At 45.5% G+C, this 22,903-nt stretch overlaps 1 protein-coding gene across 4 annotated transcripts in view; it reads left to right on the top strand.

Annotated features, from left to right (window-relative positions):
• Positions 1 to 22,903, top strand: part of tom1 (target of myb1 membrane trafficking protein) — a 59,401-nt gene that overhangs the window by 7,627 nt on the left and 28,871 nt on the right. For 2 of the 4 annotated variants that reach the window (XM_084329934.1, XM_084329932.1), the window contains exons 4-9: positions 9,338 to 9,487; positions 11,755 to 11,901; positions 12,061 to 12,186; positions 18,813 to 18,929; positions 20,422 to 20,555; positions 22,861 to 22,903. In XM_084329934.1, coding sequence (XP_084186060.1) covers positions 9,338 to 9,487; positions 11,755 to 11,901; positions 12,061 to 12,186; positions 18,813 to 18,929; positions 20,422 to 20,555; positions 22,861 to 22,903 — 717 coding nt within the window. The remainder of the gene's footprint in view (positions 1 to 9,337; positions 9,488 to 11,754; positions 11,902 to 12,060; positions 12,187 to 18,812; positions 18,930 to 20,421; positions 20,556 to 22,860) is intronic. The other 2 variants (XM_084329933.1, XM_084329935.1) reach the window with 2 other exon arrangements.

Here is a 22,903-nt window from a genome sequence, read left to right as displayed (position 1 = left end):
TACCAGGGTAGGTTGTGTATAACCTTTATTTACCAGGGTAGGTTCTGTATATAACCTTTATTTACCAGGGTAGGTTCTGTGTATAACCTTTATTTACCAGGGTAGGTTCTGTGTATAACCTTTATTTACCAGGGTAGGTTCTGTGTATAACCTTTATTTACCACTAGCTGGCTCTACTAGTACTAGCCCTGCTATCAATCCAGTCCAGAGTATAAGCTAACGTTATGATGCAGAAAGCTAACCTTATGATACAGAAGGCTCACGTTATGATGCAGAAAGCTAACCTTATGATACAGAAGGCTAACGTTATGATGCAGAAAGCTAACCTTATGATGCAGAAAGCTAACCTTATGATACAGAAGGCTCACGTTATGATGCAGAAAGCTAACCTTATGATGCAGAAATATCTGCGGTATCGTTACATGTTGGCAGCTAACGTTAGCTAGCTACTAACGTTAGCTAACTGGGCTGGATATACGATAGCTAGTTCGCAGTCAAAGTCAAACGTTAGCAAACTAATAGTTTGGTCTACGTTTCTAATACATGCCGTCAAATATTATGTCTTTATGAATTGACCTTACCTTTGAGCAAACATAAGTGTCCTTGGTAATGGTCTTCACATTCAGTTGTGTATGTGGTCGACGACACAACATAATCCACCGCTTGCACTTCTCTAGTTTTCGTTTGGGCTTCGGAAAAGGTATGAAATATACTCCTCCATCCAGTCTTTCAGGGTACCTGGTGTCCGAATTACAGGTACCCCACGCACAGCGTTTCACCATCGGATATTATGTAGATAATAACATAAAAGTGAACTCTTGACAGTGGTTTCGATCAAAGCCGTCTGGTTTGATACAGCCTACAAACCTAGTTGACCGAGGTTTCTGCAGCGAGGAATTTTGCTGTGATATGATTGGACAAATTCTATTTTGGGGCGTGGTTTAGCGACAGGTCTATTGCTGCCCAAAGTGCTTCACAGCAGTTAAAATAGAGTAGACATACAATTAGCATAAAATAGACAGAATAGAAAACGTCAATAAAAAAGCTCTAATTTACAGCACAATAATCACAGTGTGGATGTAATGAGTCTTAAGTGGCAGAGTGCATTAACAATTTCAGTGCCGGCCATTTAACATTGAAAACCCTGTTGAGTGCCAGCATCCACTTCAATGATAGCGTTAAAAACGCATAATCTATGTTTTAAATTATGGCTGTGTCTAATCTGCCTGTCGTTTATCAATGACTTGTTTGCAGTCAACATTGTCGAAACGGATTGTTTTCTTATCGGTTCATTTTTGTTTTATAGCATTTTGAAAAGCCCTCGTTTTCAAGGAAAATATAAAGATTCCGTGATAAAAGGCATTTACTGGAATATTCTAGAATACACAAAAACGTTGTAATTCTTTGGCCTATTTATGAATCGTTTTCAAATAAACGCTAGATTATCGATAGTATATGTGTACTTATGCACGCTATAGAGGCAGGCTGAAAAATCGATTCTCATTTCCTCATCAGCGATCACAGCCACAGAGCCACATACACACATAGGGCAAACGCTTATATCTCCGTGAAAACAGGTCTGATTATCCTAAGACTGGTAATATAGATTCCTTACCTGAGATCAGATGTTATCCAAAAAGATTATTCCAATTCCTGATCGCCATTCCAAATATCGATCACGCGTATTGATTACAGTGTTGATACTGTAAATACATAATCCACTGGTTTTCCGGGCCGACGAGCACAATCGATCCTTCAGATGCCTTGAGGGAAAAATAAAATGAGGAAACTGACCACTCCCCCTGCATCAGTCAGAACTGATGGGGTGCAGTTACACAGGGAGAGACGATAGGGGGCGGTATCTTCCCAATTGAGCTCAGAGAGACTCTGCAGCACTAACCCGAGGCTCGATTCACCAATAAGAAAAAATACGGCAAACAAACGACATTTCACGTCGTCGGCACTCAATGGGGGGTCTGATGAGACGACAATTGTCGTGGCTGGCACTCAAAGTGTTAAAAGGCAAAGGTGAAGATGTAAGTTTTTAGCTTACTTTTGAAAATATTTCGTGATCTAGCCTCCCTAATGTCCATAGGCAGGGTGTTCCATAGCTTTGGTGCATAATTAGCAACAGCTTCATCCCTGATTTTCTATTTGCTGTTGCTGGGAACCTTCAATAGACCAGTAGTAGATGATTGTAATATTCTAGGGGCCACATAGTTCACAAGATAATTGTCAATGTAGCTTGGTCCTGTTCCATTTAGTGCTTTGTATATAAGGAGGAGGAACTTGAAATCAATTGTAATTGTTACCAGAAGCCAGTGCAGAGTAGCTAACACTGGACTAATGTGGTTTTTCTTTTTGGTTCTAGTTAATAGCCTAGCTGCAGAGTAGCTAACACTGGACTGATGTGCTCTCTCCTCTTGGTTCTAGTTAGTAGCCTAGCTGCAGAGTAGCTAACACTGGACTTATGTGGTCTCTCCTCTTGGTTCTAGTTAGTAGCCTAGCTGCAGAGTAGCTAACACTGGACTGATGTGGTCTCTCCTCGTGGTTCTAGTTAGTAGCCTAGCTGCAGAGTAGCTAACACTGGACTGATGTGGTCTCTCCTCTTGGTTCTAGTTAGTAGCCTAGCTGCAGAGTAGCTAACACTGGACTGATGTGGTCTCTCCTCGTGGTTCTAGTCAGTAGCCTAGCTGCAGAGTAGCTAACACTGGACTGATGTGGTCTCTCCTCTTGGTTCTAGTTAGTAGCCTAGCTGCAGAGTAGCTAACACTGGACTGATGTGGTCTCTCCTCTTGGTTCTAGTTAGTAGCCTAGCTGCAGAGTAGCTAACACTGGACTGATGTGGTCTCTCCTCTTGGTTCTAGTTAGTAGCCTAGCTGCAGAGTAGCTAACACTGGACTGATGTGGTCTCTCCTCTTGGTTCTAGTTAGTAGCCTAGCTGCAGAGTAGCTAACACTGGACTTATGTGGTCTCTCCTCTTGGTTCTAGTTAGTAGCCTAGCTGCAGAGTAGCTAACACTGGACTGATGTGGTCTCTCCTTGTGGTTCTAGTTAGTAGCCTAGCTGCAGAGTAGCTAACACTGGACTGATGTGGTCTCTCCTCTTGGTTCTAGTTAGTAGCCTAGCTGCAGAGTAGCTAACACTGGACTAATGTGGTCTTTCTTTTCGGTTCTAGTTAATAGCCTAGCTGCAGAGTAGCTAACACTGGACTGATGTGGTCTCTCCTCTTGGTTCTAGTCAGTAGCCTAGCTGCAGAGTAGCTAACACTGGACTGATGTGGTCTCTCCTCTTGGTTCTAGTCAGTAGCCTAGCTGCAGAGTAGCTAACACTGGACTGATGTGGTCTCTCCTCTTGGTTCTAGTTAGTAGCCTAGCTGCAGAGTAGCTAACACTGGACTGATGTGGTCTCTCCTCTTGGTTCTAGTTAATAGCCTAGCTGCAGAGTAGCTAACACTGGACTGATGTGGTCTCTCCTCTTGGTTCTAGTTAGTAGCCTAGCTGCAGAGTAGCTAACACTGGACTGATGTGGTCTCTCCTCGTGGTTCTAGTTAGTAGCCTAGCTGCAGAGTAGCTAACACTGGACTGATGTGGTCTCTCCTCGTGGTTCTAGTTAGTAGCCTAGCTGCAGAGTAGCTAACACTGGACTGATGTGGTCTCTCCTCTTGGTTCTAGTTAGTAGCCTAGCTGCAGAGTAGCTAACACTGGACTAATGTGGTCTTTCTTTTCGGTTCTAGTTAATAGCCTAGCTGCAGAGTAGCTAACACTGGACTGATGTGGTCTCTCCTCTTGGTTCTAGTCAGTAGCCTAGCTGCAGAGTAGCTAACACTGGACTGATGTGGTCTCTCCTCTTGGTTCTAGTTAGTAGCCTAGCTGCAGAGTAGCTAACACTGGACTGATGTGGTCTCTCCTCGTGGTTCTAGTTAGTAGCCTAGCTGCAGAGTAGCTAACACTGGACTGATGTGGTCTCTCCTCGTGGTTCTAGTTAGTAGCCTAGCTGCAGAGTAGCTAACACTGGACTGATGTGGTCTCTCCTCTTGGTTCTAGTCAGTAGCCTAGCTGCAGAGTAGCTAACACTGGACTGATGTGGTCTCTCCTCTTGGTTCTAGTTAGTAGCCTAGCTGCAGAGTAGCTAACACTGTACTGATGTGGTCTCTCCTCTTGGTTCTAGTTAGTAGCCTAGCTGCAGAGTAGCTAACACTGGACTGATGTGGTCTCTCCTCGTGGTTCTAGTTAGTAGCCTAGCTGCAGAGTAGCTAACACTGGACTGATGTGGTCTCTCCTCTTGGTTCTAGTTAGTAGCCTAGCTGCAGAGTAGCTAACACTGGACTGATGTGGTCTCTCCTCTTGGTTCTAGTTAGTAGCCTAGCTGCAGAGTAGCTAACACTGGACTGATGTGGTCTCTCCTCTTGGTTCTAGTTAGTAGCCTAGCTGCAGAGTAGCTAACACTGGACTGATGTGGTCTCTCCTCTTGGTTCTAGTTAGTAGCCTAGCTGCAGAGTAGCTAACACTGGACTTATGTGGTCTCTCCTCTTGGTTCTAGTTAGTAGCCTAGCTGCAGAGTAGCTAACACTGGACTGATGTGGTCTCTCCTCGTGGTTCTAGTTAGTAGCCTAGCTGCAGAGTAGCTAACACTGGACTGATGTGGTCTCTCCTCTTGGTTCTAGTTAGTAGCCTAGCTGCAGAGTAGCTAACACTGGACTAATGTGGTCTTTCTTTTCGGTTCTAGTTAATAGCCTAGCTGCAGAGTAGCTAACACTGGACTGATGTGGTCTCTCCTCTTGGTTCTAGTCAGTAGCCTAGCTGCAGAGTAGCTAACACTGGACTGATGTGGTCTCTCCTCTTGGTTCTAGTCAGTAGCCTAGCTGCAGAGTAGCTAACACTGGACTGATGTGGTCTCTCCTCTTGGTTCTAGTTAGTAGCCTAGCTGCAGAGTAGCTAACACTGGACTGATGTGGTCTCTCCTCTTGGTTCTAGTTAATAGCCTAGCTGCAGAGTAGCTAACACTGGACTGATGTGGTCTCTCCTCTTGGTTCTAGTTAGTAGCCTAGCTGCAGAGTAGCTAACACTGGACTGATGTGGTCTCTCCTCGTGGTTCTAGTTAGTAGCCTAGCTGCAGAGTAGCTAACACTGGACTGATGTGGTCTCTCCTCGTGGTTCTAGTTAGTAGCCTAGCTGCAGAGTAGCTAACACTGGACTGATGTGGTCTCTCCTCTTGGTTCTAGTTAGTAGCCTAGCTGCAGAGTAGCTAACACTGGACTAATGTGGTCTTTCTTTTCGGTTCTAGTTAATAGCCTAGCTGCAGAGTAGCTAACACTGGACTGATGTGGTCTCTCCTCTTGGTTCTAGTCAGTAGCCTAGCTGCAGAGTAGCTAACACTGGACTGATGTGGTCTCTCCTCTTGGTTCTAGTTAGTAGCCTAGCTGCAGAGTAGCTAACACTGGACTGATGTGGTCTCTCCTCGTGGTTCCAGTTAGTAGCCTAGCTGCAGAGTAGCTAACACTGGACTGATGTGGTCTCTCCTCGTGGTTCTAGTTAGTAGCCTAGCTGCAGAGTAGCTAACACTGGACTGATGTGGTCTCTCCTCTTGGTTCTAGTCAGTAGCCTAGCTGCAGAGTAGCTAACACTGGACTGATGTGGTCTCTCCTCTTGGTTCTAGTTAGTAGCCTAGCTGCAGAGTAGCTAACACTGTACTGATGTGGTCTCTCCTCTTGGTTCTAGTTAGTAGCCTAGCTGCAGAGTAGCTAACACTGGACTGATGTGGTCTCTCCTCGTGGTTCTAGTTAGTAGCCTAGCTGCAGAGTAGCTAACACTGGACTGATGTGGTCTCTCCTCTTGGTTCTAGTCGGTAGCCTAGCTGCAGAGTAGCTAACACTGGACTGATGTGGTCTCTCCTCATGGTTCTAGTTAGTAGCCTAGCTGCAGAGTAGCTAACACTGGACTGATGTGGTCTCTCCTCGTGGTTCTAGTTAGTAGCCTAGCTGCAGAGTAGCTAACACTGGACTAATGTGGTCTCTCCTCTTGGTTCTAGTCAGTAGCCTAGCTGCAGAGTAGCTAACACTGGACTGATGTGGTCTCTCCTCGTGGTTCTAGTTAGTCGCCTAGCTGCAGAGTAGCTAACACTGGACTGATGTGGTCTCTCCTCTTGGTTCTAGTTAGTAGCCTAGCTGCAGAGTAGCTAACACTGGACTGATGTGGTCTCTCCTCGTGGTTCTAGTTAGTAGCCTAGCTGCAGAGTAGCTAACACTGGACTGATGTGGTCTCTCCTCGTGGTTCTAGTTAGTAGCCTAGCTGCAGAGTAGCTAACACTGGACTGATGTGGTCTCTCCTCGTGGTTCTAGTCAGTAGCCTAGCTGCAGAGTAGCTAACACTGGACTGATGTGGTCTCTCCTCTTGGTTCTAGTTAGTAGCCTAGCTGCAGAGTAGCTAACACTGGACTGATGTGGTCTCTCCTCTTGGTTCTAGTCGGTAGCCTAGCTGCAGAGTAGCTAACACTGGACTGATGTGGTCTCTCCTCGTGGTTCTAGTTAGTAGCCTAGCTGCAGAGTAGCTAACACTGGACTGATGTGGTCTCTCCTCGTGGTTCTAGTTAGTAGCCTAGCTGCAGAGTAGCTAACACTGGACTGATGTGGTCTCTCCTCGTGGTTCTAGTTAGTAGCCTAGCTGCAGAGTAGCTAACACTGGACTGATGTGGTCTTTCCTCTTGTTTCTAGTTAGTAGCCTAGCTGCAGAGTAGCTAACACTGGACTGATGTGGTCTCTCCTCTTGGTTCTAGTCAGTAGCCTAGCTGCAGAGTAGCTAACACTGGACTGATGTGGTCTCTCCTCTTGGTTCTAGTTAGTAGCCTAGCTGCAGAGTAGCTAACACTGGACTGATGTGGTCTCTCCTCTTGGTTCTAGTCAGTAGCCTAGCTGCAGAGTAGCTAACACTGGACTGATGTGGTCTCCTCGTGGTTCTAGTTAGTAGCCTAGCTGCAGAGTAGCTAACACTGGACTGATGTGCTCTCTCCTCTCGGTTCTAGTTAGTAGCCTAGCTGCAGAGTAGCTAACACTGGACTGATGTGCTCTCTCCTCTCGGTTCTAGTTAGTAGCCTAGCTGCAGAGTAGCTAACACTGGACTGATGTGCTCTCTCCTCTCGGTTCTAGTTAGTAGCCTAGCAGCAGAGTAGCTAACACTGGACTGATGTGCTCTCTCCTCTTGGTTCTAGTCAGTAGCCTAGCTGCAGAGTAGCTAACACTGGACTGATGTGGTCTCTCCTCGTGGTTCTAGTTAGTAGCCTAGCTGCAGAGTAGCTAACACTGGACTGATGTGGTCTCTCCTCGTGGTTCTAGTTAGTAGCCTAGCTGCAGAGTAGCTAACACTGGACTGATGTGGTCTCTCCTCTTGGTTCTAGTTAATAGCCTAGCTGCAGAGTAGCTAACACTGGACTGATGTGGTCTCTCCTCGTGGTTCTATTCAGTAGCCTAGCTGCAGAGTAGCTAACACTGGACTGATGTGGTCTCTCCTCTTGGTTCTAGTCGGTAGCCTATCTGCAGAGTAGCTAACACTGGACTGATGTGGTCTCTCCTCGTGGTTCTAGTTAGTAGCCTAGCTGCAGAGTAGCTAACACTGGACTGATGTGGTCTCTCCTCTTGGTTCTAGTTAGTAGCCTAGCTGCAGAGTAGCTAACACTGGACTGATGTGGTCTCTCCTCGTGGTTCTAGTTAGTAGCCTAGCTGCAGAGTAGCTAACACTGGACTGATGTGGTCTCTCCTCTTGGTTCTAGTTAGTAGCCTAGCTGCAGAGTAGCTAACACTGGATTGATGTGGTCTCTCCTCTTGGTTCTAGTTAGTAGCCTAGCTGCAGAGTAGCTAACACTGGACTGATGTGGTCTCTCCTCGTGGTTCTAGTTAGTAGCCTAGCTGCAGAGTAGCTAACACTGGACTGATGTGCTCTCTCCTCTTGGTTCTAGTTAGTAGCCTAGCTGCAGAGTAGCTAACACTGGACTGATGTGGTCTCTCCTCTTGGTTCTAGTTAGTAGCCTAGCTGCAGAGTAGCTAACACTGGACTGATGTGGTCTCTCCTCTTGGTTCTAGTTAGTAGCCTAGCTGCAGAGTAGCTAACACTGGACTGATGTGGTCTCTCCTCTTGGTTCTAGTTAGTAGCCTAGCTGCAGAGTAGCTAACACTGGACTGATGTGGTCTCTCCTCGTGGTTCTAGTTAGTAGCCTAGCTGCAGAGTAGCTAACACTGGACTGATGTGGTCTCTCCTCGTGGTTCTAGTTAGTAGCCTAGCTGCAGAGTAGCTAACACTGGACTGATGTGGTCTCTCCTCGTGGTTCTAGTTAGTAGCCTAGCTGCAGAGTAGCTAACACTGGACTGATGTGGTCTCTCCTCTTGGTTCTAGTTAGTAGCCTAGCTGCAGAGTAGCTAACACTGGACTGATGTGGTCTCTCCTCTTGGTTCTAGTTAGTAGCCTAGCTGCAGAGTAGCTAACACTGGACTGATGTTCTCTCTCCTCGTGGTTCTAGTTAGTAGCCTAGCTGCAGAGTAGCTAACACTGGACTGATGTGGTCTCTCCTCGTGGTTCTAGTTAGTAGCCTAGCTGCAGAGTAGCTAACACTGGACTGATGTGGTCTCTCCTCGTGGTTCTAGTTAGTAGCCTAGCTGCAGAGTAGCTAACACTGGACTGATGTGGTCTCTCCTCTTGGTTCTAGTTAGTAGCCTAGCTGCAGAGTAGCTAACACTGGACTGATGTGGTCTCTCCTCTTGGTTCTAGTTAGTAGCCTAGCTGCAGAGTAGCTAACACTGGACTGATGTGGTCTCTCCTCTTGGTTCTAGTTAGTAGCCTAGCTGCAGAGTAGCTAACACTGGACTGATGTGGTCTCTCCTCTTGGTTCTAGTTAGTAGCCTAGCTGCAGAGTAGCTAACACTGGACTGATGTGGTCTCTCCTCTTGGTTCTAGTTAGTAGCCTAGCTGCAGAGTAGCTAACACTGGACTGATGTGGTCTCTCCTCGTGGTTCTAGTTAGTAGCCTAGCTGCAGGTGACAGTTACACAGGAGGAGGTTACAGTTACATAGGAGGAGGTTACAGTTACATAGGAGGAGGTTACAGTTACATAGGAGGAGGCGGGCTCTGAGGATCTCTATTGCTTCTATTCAAACACCGTTTTTATCTACATATTTCACTACCCAGAGCTCTCTCTCTGATGAAATCAACCGTTGTGCCCACAGTCGATGTAGCGGGCCGGGGTCTCGAACACACGAGGGGGGCCAGGCTTCTTGTCTCAGGGCCGAGGCTCCCTGGGGCCGTCCCGGCGTTTTGTCCTCCTCACCACGTTCCACCTCGTCTCCTTCACAGGTTCTGGAAGCGTGTGTGAAGAACTGTGGCCACAGGTTCCACACTCTGGTTTCGACCCGGGAGTTCGTGGAGGGGGTTCTGGTGCGGACGATCATACCCAAGAATAACCCTCCTCTGGTCCTGCACGACCGAGTGCTCAGCATCATACAGGTGGGTCCTGCACCACAGGGTGCTCAGCATCATACAGGTGGGTCCTGCACCACAGGGTGCTCAGCATCATACAGGTGGGTCCTGCTGCACCACAGGGTGCTCAGCATCATACAGGTGGGTCCTGCTGCACCACAGGGTGCTCAGCATCATACAGGTGGGTCCTGCTGCACCACAGGGTGCTCAGCATCATACAGGTGGGTCCTGCTGCACCACAGGGTGCTCAGCATCATACAGGTGGGTCCTGCTGCACCACAGGGTGCTCAGCATCATACAGGTGGGTCCTGCTGCACCACAGGGTGCTCAGCATCATACAGGTGGGTCCTGCTGCACCACAGGGTGCTCAGCATCATACAGGTGGGTCCTGCTGCACCACAGGGTGCTCAGCATCATACAGGTGGGTCCTGCTGCACATACAGGTTATCTCGTTATACTCAAATGTATAGACTCATATTATTCAAATATACAGTATTATATATGTGTGTGATGATGATGTCTGCTTCACTGACCTGCTCTAACCTGTTAACATGGTATATGAGTAGCCCTCAAACTGGGCCTGCCATCTGACACACACACACCCCCCCCCCCTAACCATAACCCTAACCCCTAAGAGTAGCCTTCAAACTGGGCATGCCATCTGACACACACACCCCCACCTAACCCTAACCATAACCCATAAGAGTAGCCCTCAAACTGGGCCTGCCATCTGACACACACACCCCCACCTAACCCTAACCATAACCCATAAGAGTAGCCCTCAAACTGGGCCTGCCATCTGACACACATGCCCCCCCCTAACCATAACCCTAACCCCTAAGAGTGGCCTTCAAACTGGGCATGCCATCTGACACACACACCCCCACCTAACCATAACCCTAACCCCTAAGAGTAGCCCTCAAACTGGGCCTGCCATCTGACACACATACCCCCCCCTAACCATAACCCTAACCCCTAAGAGTGGCCTTCAAACTGGGCATGCCATCTGACACACACACCCCCACCTAACCATAACCCTAACCCCTAAGAGTAGCCCTCAAACTGGGCCTGCCATCTGACACACACACCCCCACCTAACCCTAACCATAACCCATAAGAGTAGCCCTCAAACTGGGCCTGCCATCTGACACACATGCCCCCCCCTAACCATAACCCTAACCCCTGCTATGTAGCTGCTCTAACCTGTTAACATGGTCACTGTGTAGCTGTTCTAACCTGTTAACATGGTCACTGTGTAGCTGCTCTAACCTGTTAACATGGTCACTGTGTAGCTGCTCTAACCTGTTAACATGGTCACTGTGTAGCTGCTCTAACCTGTTAACATGGTCACTGCTCTAACCTGTTAACATGGTCACTGTGTAGCTGCTCTAACCTGTTAACATGGTCACTGTGTAGCTGCTCTAACCTGTTAACATGGTCACTGTGTAGCTGCTCTAACCTGTTAACATGGTCACTGTGTAGCTGCTCTAACCTGTTAACATGGTCACTGTGTAGCTGCTCTAACCTGTTAACATGGTCACTGTGTAGCTGCTCTAACCTGTTAACATGGTCACTGTGTAGCTGCTCTAACCTGTTAACATGGTCACTGTAGCTGCTCTAACCTGTAACGAGTATCGGTATTGGTATCTGCATCCCTCTTCATTTATATCACGTGATAACCATCTTATTGTCACAACAATATGTACAGGGAACCTTTTCAACTCCAATAACACAGGGTGCTACAGTGACCTACCTGGAAGGAAGTAGCTACCTGTCTGATCTGATTGGTTCTCTGTGGCCAACTCCCCTGACCTGATTGGTTCTCTGTCTTTTCTGTGGCCAACTCCCCTGACCTGATTGGTTCTCTGTCTTTTCTGTGGCCAACTCCCCTGACCTGATTGGTTCTCTGTGTTTTCTGTGGCCAACTCCCCTGACCTGATTGGTTCTCTGTGTTTTCTGTGGCCAACTCCCCTGACCTGATTGGTTCTCTGTCTTTTCTGTGGCCAACTCCCCTGACCTGATTGGTTCTCTGTCTTTTCTGTGGCCAACTCCCCTGACCTGATTGGTTCTCTGTGTTTTCTGTGGCCAACTCCCCTGACCTGATTGGTTCTCTGTGTTTTCTGTGGCCAACTCCCCTGACCTGATTGGTTCTCTGTCTTTTCTGTGGCCAACTCCCCTGACCTGATTGGTTCTCTGTGTTTTCTGTGGCCAACTCCCCTGACCTGGTTCTCTGTGTTTTCTGTGGCCAACTCCCCTGACCTGATTGGTTCTCTTGTGTTTTTTCCGCGGCCCAGGCGTGGGCAGACGCCTTCCGCAGCTCCCCTGACCTGACTGGCGTGGTCTCGGTGTACGAGGACCTGCGGAGAAAGGGCCTGGAGTTCCCCATGACGGAGCTGCATGGCTACTCCCCCGTCCCCACCCCGCAGAGCGCCGGTAACCAGGTAATGAGCCGCGACGAGGGTGCATTTGCTTTGTCGTAGCCGGGCCTCTCTGTCTTCCCTACTTCCTACAAGCTTTCCTCTCACTGGTGCTGATGGGTCTATCTGTTCTCCGTCCATTTCACACCTGCTGCTGTGTTTCTCTTCCTGCGCCTTGCTCAGGGGTTGCCTGGGAACGGGCCCGCTGTCACTGCTGAGCTCCCATCCCCCACATCTCTCTCTGTCTCCCTCCGCCCCAACGGGCCGCTGCACAACGGAGACGGACCCGCCGTCTTCACCCCCTACCAGGTGACGGGACCGGGCCCACCGTAGAGAGGGGGTAGAAGATACCTGTATGCTCTCTGTCACATGCAGTCCTCTCCTCTCCTCTCCTCTCCTCTCCTCTCCTCTCCTCTCCTCTCCTCTCCTCTCCTCTCCTCTCCTCTCCTCTCCTCTCCTCTCCTCTCCTCTCCTCTCCTCTCCTCTCTCTCATCTCCTTTCTCTCCTCTCCTCTCCTCTCCTCTCCTCTCCTCTCCTCTCCTCTCCTCTCCTCTCCTCTCCTCTCTCTCATCTCCTTTCTCTCCTCTGCTCTCCTCTCCTCTCCTCTCTCTCATCTCCTTTCTCTCCTCTCCTCTCCTCTCCTCTCTCTCATCTCCTCTCCTCTCCTCTCCTCTCCTCCTCTCCTCTCTCTCATCTCTTTCCTCTCTCTCATCTCCTCTTCTCTCCTCTCATCTCTTTCCTTTCTCTCCTCTACTCTCCTCTCTCATCTCTTTCCTCTCTCTCATCTCCTTTCTCTCCTCTCCTCTCTTCTCCTTCCTCTCCTCATCTCTTTCCTTTCTCTCCTCTCCTCTCCTCCTCTCCTCTCCTCTCCTCTCCTCTCCTCTCCTCTCCTCTCCTCTCCTCTCCTCTCCTCTCCTCTCCTCTCCTCTCCCTCCTCTCCTCTCTCTCATCTCTTTCCTCTCTCTCATCTCCTCTTCTCTCCTCTCATCTCTTTCCTTTCTCTCCTCTCCTCTCCTCTCCTCTCCTCTCCTCTCCTCTCCTCTCCTCCCTCTCCTCTCCTCTCCTCTCCTCTCCTCCTCTCCTCTCTCATCTCTTTCCTCTCTCTCATCTCCTCTTCTCTCCTCTCATCTCTTTCCTTTCTCTCCTCTACTCTCCTCTCATCTCTTTCCTCTCTCTCATCTCCTTTCTCTCCTCTCCTCTCTTCTCCTTCCTCTCCTCATCTCTTTCCTTTCTCTCCTCTCCTCTCCTCTCCTCTCCTCTCTCTCATCTCCTCTCCTCTCCTCTCCTCCTCTCCTCTCTCTCATCTCTTTCCTCTCTCTCATCTCCTCTTCTCTCCTCTCATCTCTTTCCTTTCTCTCCTCTACTCTCCTCTCTCATCTCTTTCCTCTCTCTCATCTCCTTCCTCTCCTCTCCTCCCTTCTTCTCCTCTCCTCTCCTCTCTTCTACTCTCCTCTCCTCTCCTCTCTCCTACTCTCCTCTCTTCTACTCTCCGCTCTCCTCATCTCAAGTTCAAGTTTCAAGTTTCTTTATTAGTTGTCATACAGAAGTACAGAATACTTTTATACAAAATGCTTCTTTCTGTTTCGCTCCAGAGACTGTGCTAGGCAAAGATGGATAATAAAATAAGTATAGCAAGTATAAAATAGAAGTCAAGTACGTAGACAAAAATGTTCAGTATATACATATATACATACAATGCTCTATGTAGAGTAGAAGTAACTGAGGCTACGTTTAGACGAGCGTTTTGTGAACAGAAACCGCAAAAGTCATCTTGCGGTTTCACTTTTAATTTTACGTTTAGACGAGCGTTTTGGGGTGGAATTCTCCGTGCAGACGACGCTGTAACGACGGAGCCCCGCTGTCACACGATTGGCGCATATGTCACATGACGTTCTGTGAAGACCCGCCCTACTCTGCCTCTGATTCGCAGACTGTGGATGGGGAATGTGATTGGACCAAAGCAGGGTCACTCACAGACAGTGGGTCCACTCACGCCGCGGGACAGATTCTTGTGTATTTAACCCTTTCACTGCCACACGACAGCCGGTTGTGTGATAGTAAAGGGTTAACCTTCTGTCGTGTGGCAGTGAAAGGGTTAAAAGTACTGCCAATGTAGCCTTCAGGTGATCTCCGTTGATAGTCAGACATACTTGCTTTGTTTACGTCTCGGCTACTGGCGCATACCTGCTACCTGTGACGTAAGCAGTACGCGCGACCAGAGCTGTGACAACCCTTTCGTCATCGTTTTAACAGATTTATACGGTTTTGACAGTTTAGACGAGAGCGCAAAGCTTTTGCGTTTCTAGGAATTCCACCCTGGAAGGTAGTCTCACTTTTTTGCGGTTTCACCCCGTAAAAACGCCGTTTCCGTATAAACGAAAGGCACATCCGAAAAAATATTTTTGCGGATTCACCTGCTAGCGTTTCCGTCTAAACGGGGCCTCAGTTACCATGCAATATACTATACAGTGCAAAGCAGAAGTGGGATGAGGTACAATTTAGGTACAATATCATTTACAGTAAGGTGTAATGAGGTATGGGTTGTAGTGCAAATTCTTTACAGATAAATATAAAGTGTGCTTAGGTGTACTAAAGTGGTTAAAGTGGGTGCTGCAGTGAGTTGTATGTTTAAAGTGAGTGTGTGCGTGTGGATGTTTGTGCTGTGAGTGCATTTGATGGTTGTTGCATAGTGTTATTGTTCGTTGAGCATCCTGATGGCCTGGGGATAGAAGCTTCTTCTGAGTCTCTCTGTGCTTGCCATGAGACTCCGGTATCACTTGCCTGACCGCAGCAGTTCAAAGAGGCAGTTGTTTGGGTGGCTGGAGTCTTTGATAATTCTCTTAGCCTTGCCCATGCACCGCTTGTTGTGAATGCCCTGGAGAGTGGGAAGCACCCCTGGAGAGTGGGAAGCCCCCCTCCAATTGTGCGTTCGGCTGAGCGGGCCACTCTCTGTAGTCCTCCTCTCCTCTTCTACTCTCCTCTCTCTCATCTCTTTCCTCTCTCTCATCTCCTTTCTCTCCTCTACTCTCATCTCTTTCCTCTCTCTCATCGCCTTTCTCTCCTCTACTCATCTCTTTCCTCTCTCTCATCTCCTTTCTCTCCTCTACTCAACTCTTTCCTCTCTCTCATCGCCTTTCTCTCCTCTCCTCATCTCTTTCCTCTCTCTCATCTCCTTTCTCTCCTCTACTCATCTCTTTCCTCTCTCTCATCTCCTTTCTCCTCTCCTCTCTCTCTCATCTCCTCATCTCTCTCTCTCATCTCATCTCTCCTCATCTCCTCTCTCTCCTCTCATTTTCTCTCATCATCTCCTAAATATTTCTGATGATCATCTCCTCTTAAACCAGTCACTGCAGTCTTGTTTTCACTTGTTTTGAGAGAATGAGGTCTCAGGATTAGGGCCCCGATCAATACATTCAGTATAAATATGAGATTGGGGGAATTCTGATGATGCTTTCTAGTCGGCGATCGCAAAACCGATCGATGGCTATAATTCTGTTATACCGGCTGTAATGTAAACTGACTATAATACTGTTATACCATCTGTAATGTAAACTGACTATAACACTGTTATACCATCTGTAATGTAAACTGACTATAATACTGTTATACCATCTGTAATGTAAACTGACTATAATACTGTTATACCATCTGTAATGTAAACTGACTATAATACTGTTATACCATCTGTAATGTAAACTGACTATAATACTGTTATACCATCTGTAATGTAAACTGACTATAATACTGCTATACCATCTGTAATGTAAACTGACTATTATACTGTTATACCATCTGTAATGTAAACTGACTATAATACTGTTATACCATCTGTAATGTAAACGGACTATAATACTGTTATTCTATCTGTAATGTAAACTGACTATAATACTGTTATACCATCTGTAATGTAAACTGACTATAATACTGTTATTCTATCTGTAATGTAAACTGACTATAATACTGTTATTCTATCTGTAATGTAAACTGACTATAATACTGTTATACCATCTGTAATGTAAACTGACTATAATACTGTTATTCTATCTGTAATGTAAACTGACTATAATACTGCTATACCATCTGTAATGTAAACTGACTATAATAATGTTATACCATCTGTAATGTAAACTGACTATAATACTGTGTAACTGAGGGGTTACAAAACCCTGACTGTATTAAAGATTGTGATAGATTAAACCACTACTACATGTACTTATTATTACTTGCCAGACAGTACAGCTAATTATGGCAGACACTCAGAATAATACGGCACGGTGACAAAGAAATATCATTTAGAATATTTATTATTATGCAGCAATTGTACAGAATGGGAATTAAGGTTGCGCTTGTATGGCGAAGAATATGAGTAAAGTCAGTCAGTAGCAAACGTCAGTTGGAATGAATAATTCCTACAATGGGGTACTAGACTAAACGCCGCCTGGCGTAGGATGGCAATATAGGGGGAAACGATGGTACCGCTGGAGACAGGGGGTGTCCTCCCAGAGATGTAAGCTCTGGAGGAAAGAAGAATGTTCGGATACTCAGTCTGTTCAATTGAAGAAGAAGGGGTTCTCGTATAGATCCAGTCCTTGTAATCCAAAGGCTCAGCAACAAAGCAATAGCTGTAATCCAATTGCCCGATAGCAATGACGATAGCCAGCCAGCTTCGGTCCTCGAAGCTAGCCCGAGGTAAATCTTCAAGGTGGTTAAATCCAAACGACAGTGGGTATTAACGAGGCTCTTCTCCAAGGGTAGTACGTTCCACAATCACTATAATCCAACCAATACTGGTTCTGCAATCGCCGCCGTAGGTTCCAATATGCACATGTCCAGTAGGTCCACGACTAGGCCCTCCTAGTGTACTGGCACTAATGTATTTAGTCCACGCACACTGGCTAAGGTTTCACTAGTTACTAAACGAACGAACTACTTGGTAATGCCGCACACGAACGAACTGCTGTTACACGTTTCACACTAAATGACGACTCTTTGCTTCACATTAAGCTAAGTCGAACTTGACGTTACTGCATTAACTCTGACATTTTTACTATTCACTTCGCACATGGTTCACAACACTCTGTTTAGACGAACTGCTTCACACTTCACTGTTTTACCGAACTGCTGCTGTTCGCACCTGCCACGATATATATACTTAAGTGGCTTTCTAGTGCCAAACCTCAGCTCTCGTCTCAAATCAATGCGCCGGCTCCAGGCATGTTCCAACATGCCCAGGCTCGCCTTTGAACCTGACCTTAGGGGCGCGCCGTCTGGCGCCGAGAACGTCAAGGACATTATCCAATGAGGAAAGTGAATATTACTAGGATTCAAACGCAGGCTTAAAGGGATATAACTTGCATATATAAATAATATACAAGGTATATAAAACAATAAACGTAGATTCTCAGCTTTAATCTGGCCTTTCACAACAACTGTTATACCATCTGTAATGTAAACTGACTATAATACTGTTATACCAGCTGCCATAATGAAAATCGGTATCAGCAGAGATCGCTCATAGTTAGACGATCACTGATCAGTAGCTGCACCAAGGCGTCATCATCCCCGGTCAGGATTACGGCTCTTTGGAAGGTCAGGTGATATGACTGATGTTGATGAGATGAAAAACCTCTGTTACCCATCATGCCGTGTGTCAGCAGGACCTTTCTGTTGACGTTCTGAGGCGCTCTGTATGAATATAAATATAAATAAATGTATCATATCATCACCACTCTCTTGTGTTTTAGTTAGTTCAAGTAACTCAAAAGAAAGATGCACATTTCAACCAACATTGACATTTCAGTGTCGAGGCATTTCTACTTAGATTAGATTGAAATGTAGTGTCATCATGCAGCACAAGTACAGCACAACGAAAAGAGGTCTGGCATCCAACCAGAGTGCAAATGTAACAGTAAAGTACAGTAGTAATATATAATATGTGATTTAAACAGGATATAAAATATATAAAGAGTACTACTGAGTAATAGTGCTAATCAGTATGTATGTCCAGTGTTATAGTATTATTATGTGCAGTGATACAGGTATAATACAGGTGTATTCATTGTGAACTGGTTCTAGTTCAGAGATATTATGGGATGCCTGGGGCCTTCTGGCTGCACCACTCACTTTCTGTTCCAGTCACACACTAACAGTTATCACCAGCGCGCTTTGTGGGTACAATTAATTCTGAAAGGTGTTACTGTTGCTTCAAAATCTGTTTTTCTTTCCTCCTCTTCTTGGTTTTTACTGCTTCGATCGTCGATTTGTTTCTCCGGCACGTTTTGAAATAGCCGTCTTCATTTGCAGAAGGTACTGTTGGTAATAATAATAATAATAATAAATCGTGTTTGTAGTGCACTTTTCGTTCACTATAGAATCCCAAAGTGCTACAGGGTTAAAACATAGTTAAACAATTTAATAATTATTAATAATAATAAAATAAAATCCAGAATAAAAATAAAACGTAGTTAAAAGCAGAAAATGTAAAACAACAGTGCAAGAAAAGAAAAAAAAAATCACAAGAAATAGCTACAGCAAGCAAAGGCCTTTTGAAATAGGAATGTTTTCAGGGCTGCTTTAGCCCTTTCACTACCACACGACAGAAGGTTAACCCTTTACTATCGCACAACGGCGGATGCGGAGCTAATGATGCTAATGATGGAGCATCGCCGTCGGTTGTGTGATAGTAAAGGGCTTAACCTTCTGTATTGTCACAGTGAAAGGGTTAACCGGCTGTCGTGTGGCAGTGAAAGGGGTTAAAAGAGTCCAGGCTCTGCGGTGCCCTCAGCTGTATGGGGAGGCCGCTGTTCCACAGGCGTGGTGCAGCCGAGCAGAAGGCCCCCTCCCCCCCCCCCCCCCCCCCATGGTGCAGAGCCGGGTGTGTTTCTTGTCGTTCAGTTTGTGTGAATATGAATATTATTTCTGACGTGACGTTGCAGCTGAAGAAGCTGAAGGAGGACCTGGGCGTGGTGCAGAGCAACCTGAACATCATGACGGAGATGATGACTCAGCTGGATCCAGTCACAGCCAAACACACCGACATGGAGCTGCTTCAGGTCAGCAGGGGTGTAAAGGACTTGTACGTTGTTACAATACTTAACTACTGTTTTTGGGGGATTTGTATTTTACTCAAGTGTTATTAGGTTTCTAATATACTTGTACTTTTACTCAATTACGTTTCAGAGGAAAAAAAACATACTTTTTACTTTAAAATGCAGACCTACAAAGTACAAAGTACAAATCTCACGGGTCCAACCATTTTAATTAGTATGGTTGTTTCTCTGGCCGAACTAACGTTAATCATATTAATCCTGCGGCCGCGCTTTATTTAAAAACAGCCAATCAAATCCCCATCAATGGAAAATGAACCCGCCCATACCCATGCTGATTGGTCCTTGGTGCAAGACTAGAAAGCAGGGATCTTTGATTAAACACCTGCTATCAGAAGAATAGACAAGTCAGGAAAAAAGGTTTTTACTTTTTAGTACTTAAGTACATTTAAAAGTAGAAACTTTTTGACTTTTACTCAAGTGTGTTTTTAGCCAGATACTCTGACTTTTACTTGAGTAAGATTTTGAGACCGTACCCATACTTTCACTTAAGTATAATTTCTGGGTACTTTTTACACCCAGCAACGTCCCGGGTTCGAATCCGACCGGAGACCTTTGTCCCTTCTCTCTATCCCTGACTTCCTGTCACCAACGGTCCTATCCAATAAAGCAGAAAAAAATATATAAAACCTAGTTGGACAATACATTCTATTCTTTTCTATTCTATTCTATTCTGACCTAACCTCTCTCTCCACGTCACTCTCTAGCAGCTGGTAATAATTATAACGCTTGAGTTCCTCAGTTTACTCCATGCTGCTGGCCGGTAAGGCTGTTTCCCCGAAGCCTGTTTTTGGGATTCGAACTTCGTCAGGGTTTTCCGAACGGACGTTCGAACCTTCATTTGTAATAATTCAATTTTTTATTTAATTTTTTTTGTGTATTTTTATAAATATCCTCAAACTAAATCCTCAATTTGAATAAAGTGATTAATCTGATTAAATTAGTATTTTTTATTTTTTTATTAAATCAACTTTACAGCCCCAGACCCAGCCCAGGTAGAAGCCCCAGCCAACTAAATCAATTAAATCAACTTTTAATTTAGTTTTTTTTAATACTATTATATTAGTGTAGCCTAATCTTTATCTGCAACTGTGAAGAAAAACCCCATTGTTTTTAAACTTTAAACAGAATGAATAGAAAAAAAGAAACAAAAGGATTTATTTTTTTTAAATAAAAAAATTCAAATGTTGATTTAGAATCTGAATGTCAACGTAATGAACGAAGGTTCGAACGTTTGGGCTCAGCCCTACTGGCCGGGTACTGCCGGGTACTGCTGGGTACTGCCGGGTACTGCTGCGTGCGTGTGGAAGCCATCGCTCTCCATTAGATCTGTTTATCTATCCGTCTGCGTTGTAGCTTTGCAAGGCGACACGCTGGGGTCCTTGCTGACGGGTGTCTTGTTCATCATCACCCGCCTCCACGCCTCTTCTCCCCTCAGCAGCTGTACACAGCCTGTAAGGACATGCAGGAGAGGATAGTGGAGCTGGTGCCTAGGGTCAGTGAGGAGAAGCTGATCCAGGAGCTGCTGGCTGCCAACGACCAGATGAACACCACCTTCACTCGCTACCAGAGGTATCGTCTCGCGTCGCCAAGAACAGACCAGAGCACAGTACTGTCAACGGGGTCTTCTTTTATTTACGTTTATTTAACCTTTATCTAACCTTCTTACTGTCTTCAGGGTTCGCACAAGGTCCTTGAAGTGCTTAAAGTGCTTGATTTTTTACCAAAAACAGTCGAGGCCTGGAATTCCTTGAAAACAGCTAAACATTTTTAACAAGGTGCTTAAAAAGTCCTTGAAATTCAAATCAACCATTCGCATTGAAAGTTTTGTTCATCCATGATCAAATTGTTCTGAATCAAGAAATTATATTTTTTTTATTTAAAGTGTAACTAATTGTCGGAAATTGGTTTTAAGCCATACATATTGGATCAGATTTTTTTCTATAAAAAAAACTGCATTTAAAAGTGAAGTGTATCCTTTTAAAATGAAATGGTGCTTAGGAAAGTACTTGAAAGTTCTTGAATTTCATTTTGCAATGTCTGTGGGAACCCTGTGTCTTCTACTATCATACATATACATACATACATACACTATATACATACATATTATACACATACACACACACATACACATATTCAGTATATACACAATACAACAACCTAACTTATTACAATCATCCAAAAAAAGACACCATGCAAAAGAAAGAGAAAAAAAACAATATTGCACATGAAAGATGAAGAGCAGGGGAGCTCCAGTAGCTCACTGCATATCTCGGCGCTATTTCTGCGTCGGGGAAAACCGTGCTGCGTCACGGATCTGGTGGACTCCGAGTTCGATTCCCGGACCCGCCGTCATTTGCCAGAATGTCTTCCCCTGCTCTATATCCCGTTTCACCCTGTATCTGTCGGTCATGCTTGACCAGAAAAGCGATAAACACTAAAAAAAAAAAAAAAAGGGAAAGAAAAAAAAAAAAGATGAAGAGCTAATGCTTGCCTGTAAAGGGCAGCATTACCATCTTCAGCTTGTCACAGTTAACACTTTGACTGCCATGAAACGTCTTTTGACGTCATTGCGGGCCATGCTCAAGTTGCCGGAGGACGCTGTACAGCGTCCTTATATCAATATTTCAAAATCTGCGATCTGATTCATATGTCCCCTCCGCTGGCCTGAGATCCACCAGCAGGACCCACTGAGCTCTCTGGCGGTTCAGGAGCGCCATCTGGTGGCCGATCGGCGCAATCGCCAAACAGGATGTGCCATAGAGGTTGTGCTAGACGTCCGTAGTACTTCCGGGCGCTCGCTATAGGTCATGGGACTCTGGCTCATCACGCTACACAGTGATCGATTGGCAATAACTCGATAAACAACATGATTTGGACGTATATACCATTATACAAGCTGGAGATGGACCGGGTAAAAATATATCCCATAATGATAAGATTTCTACTCTACGATGATCGCCCAACGGCGCGCGGAGACTGGGGTGAGTTTCAGCGTGTAACGTTACCGTCTTCGATACTAACTGCTATTATCAACATTTGACCCACATTAGATGATTGGTATAACGCTGCCCACGGAATTATAAACGCCCCCTCGCCCATCCGGTCAACATCAGATGACGTGTAGTAACTTCTAGAAGTACGTCTAGTTGGAATTTTTTATATCGCGCCGATTGCCATCAAACTGTATTTCATCATCAATATAATGCATTTGGGGCTATATATCACGTTCTGGAGAAAGCTGCAGAAAGAGATGAAAACATACTTATACATTAGACCATACTTTACTATGAATATGTGAATGAAAAAGTTTAACGTTGCTACACAATGAACAATACATATAGGACTTTGAATGGGCCCTAATAATGGCAATGTAGCAATAGAATTTAAAAAGTTATAGCCATGCAAAGAAGGGGTACTTCTCCATAGACAAATAGAGCTGGCAATCTATGGTATATCATGAATTTAACCTTAGGCAGCCAAAGTGTTAAGAAAATAATAAGAACAAATAATTAAAAACTAAAAGAAATAACCACTGGACTACTGCTCACTAGCTAAGTAATACATTCGTAATTTATGTTTAAATGAGGATTTGCTATTTAATTGACTCGATTTGTAAGGCATTCGATTTTGGGCGAGGTAACATGATTTTACCTTCTCCTGCCATTCAAGTTAAATGATTGTGTAAGAAGTGACTGCATCAGACCAAGGACAGTCACACTCCTGCTTGCATGTAAATGACATCGCCATAGTCAAACAATGGGAGTCCAGGGTGTGTTGAGCAGGGCTCCAGATCTCTCCAGAACAGGGAGCGTTGAGCAGAGCTTCACGCTGTCTCTCCAGTCTGTGAAATGATATATTGTTTCCCTTTTTACAGGTTCGAAAGGCAAGTATCAAATGCTGAAGACTCATCGCAGCAG

This window comes from Notolepis coatsorum (genome assembly GCF_963971535.1).
Source record: "Notolepis coatsorum genome assembly, chromosome: 14".
NCBI lineage: Eukaryota > Metazoa > Chordata > Actinopteri > Aulopiformes > Paralepididae > Notolepis > Notolepis coatsorum.
This window is presented reverse-complemented; position numbering and strand designations above follow the sequence as displayed.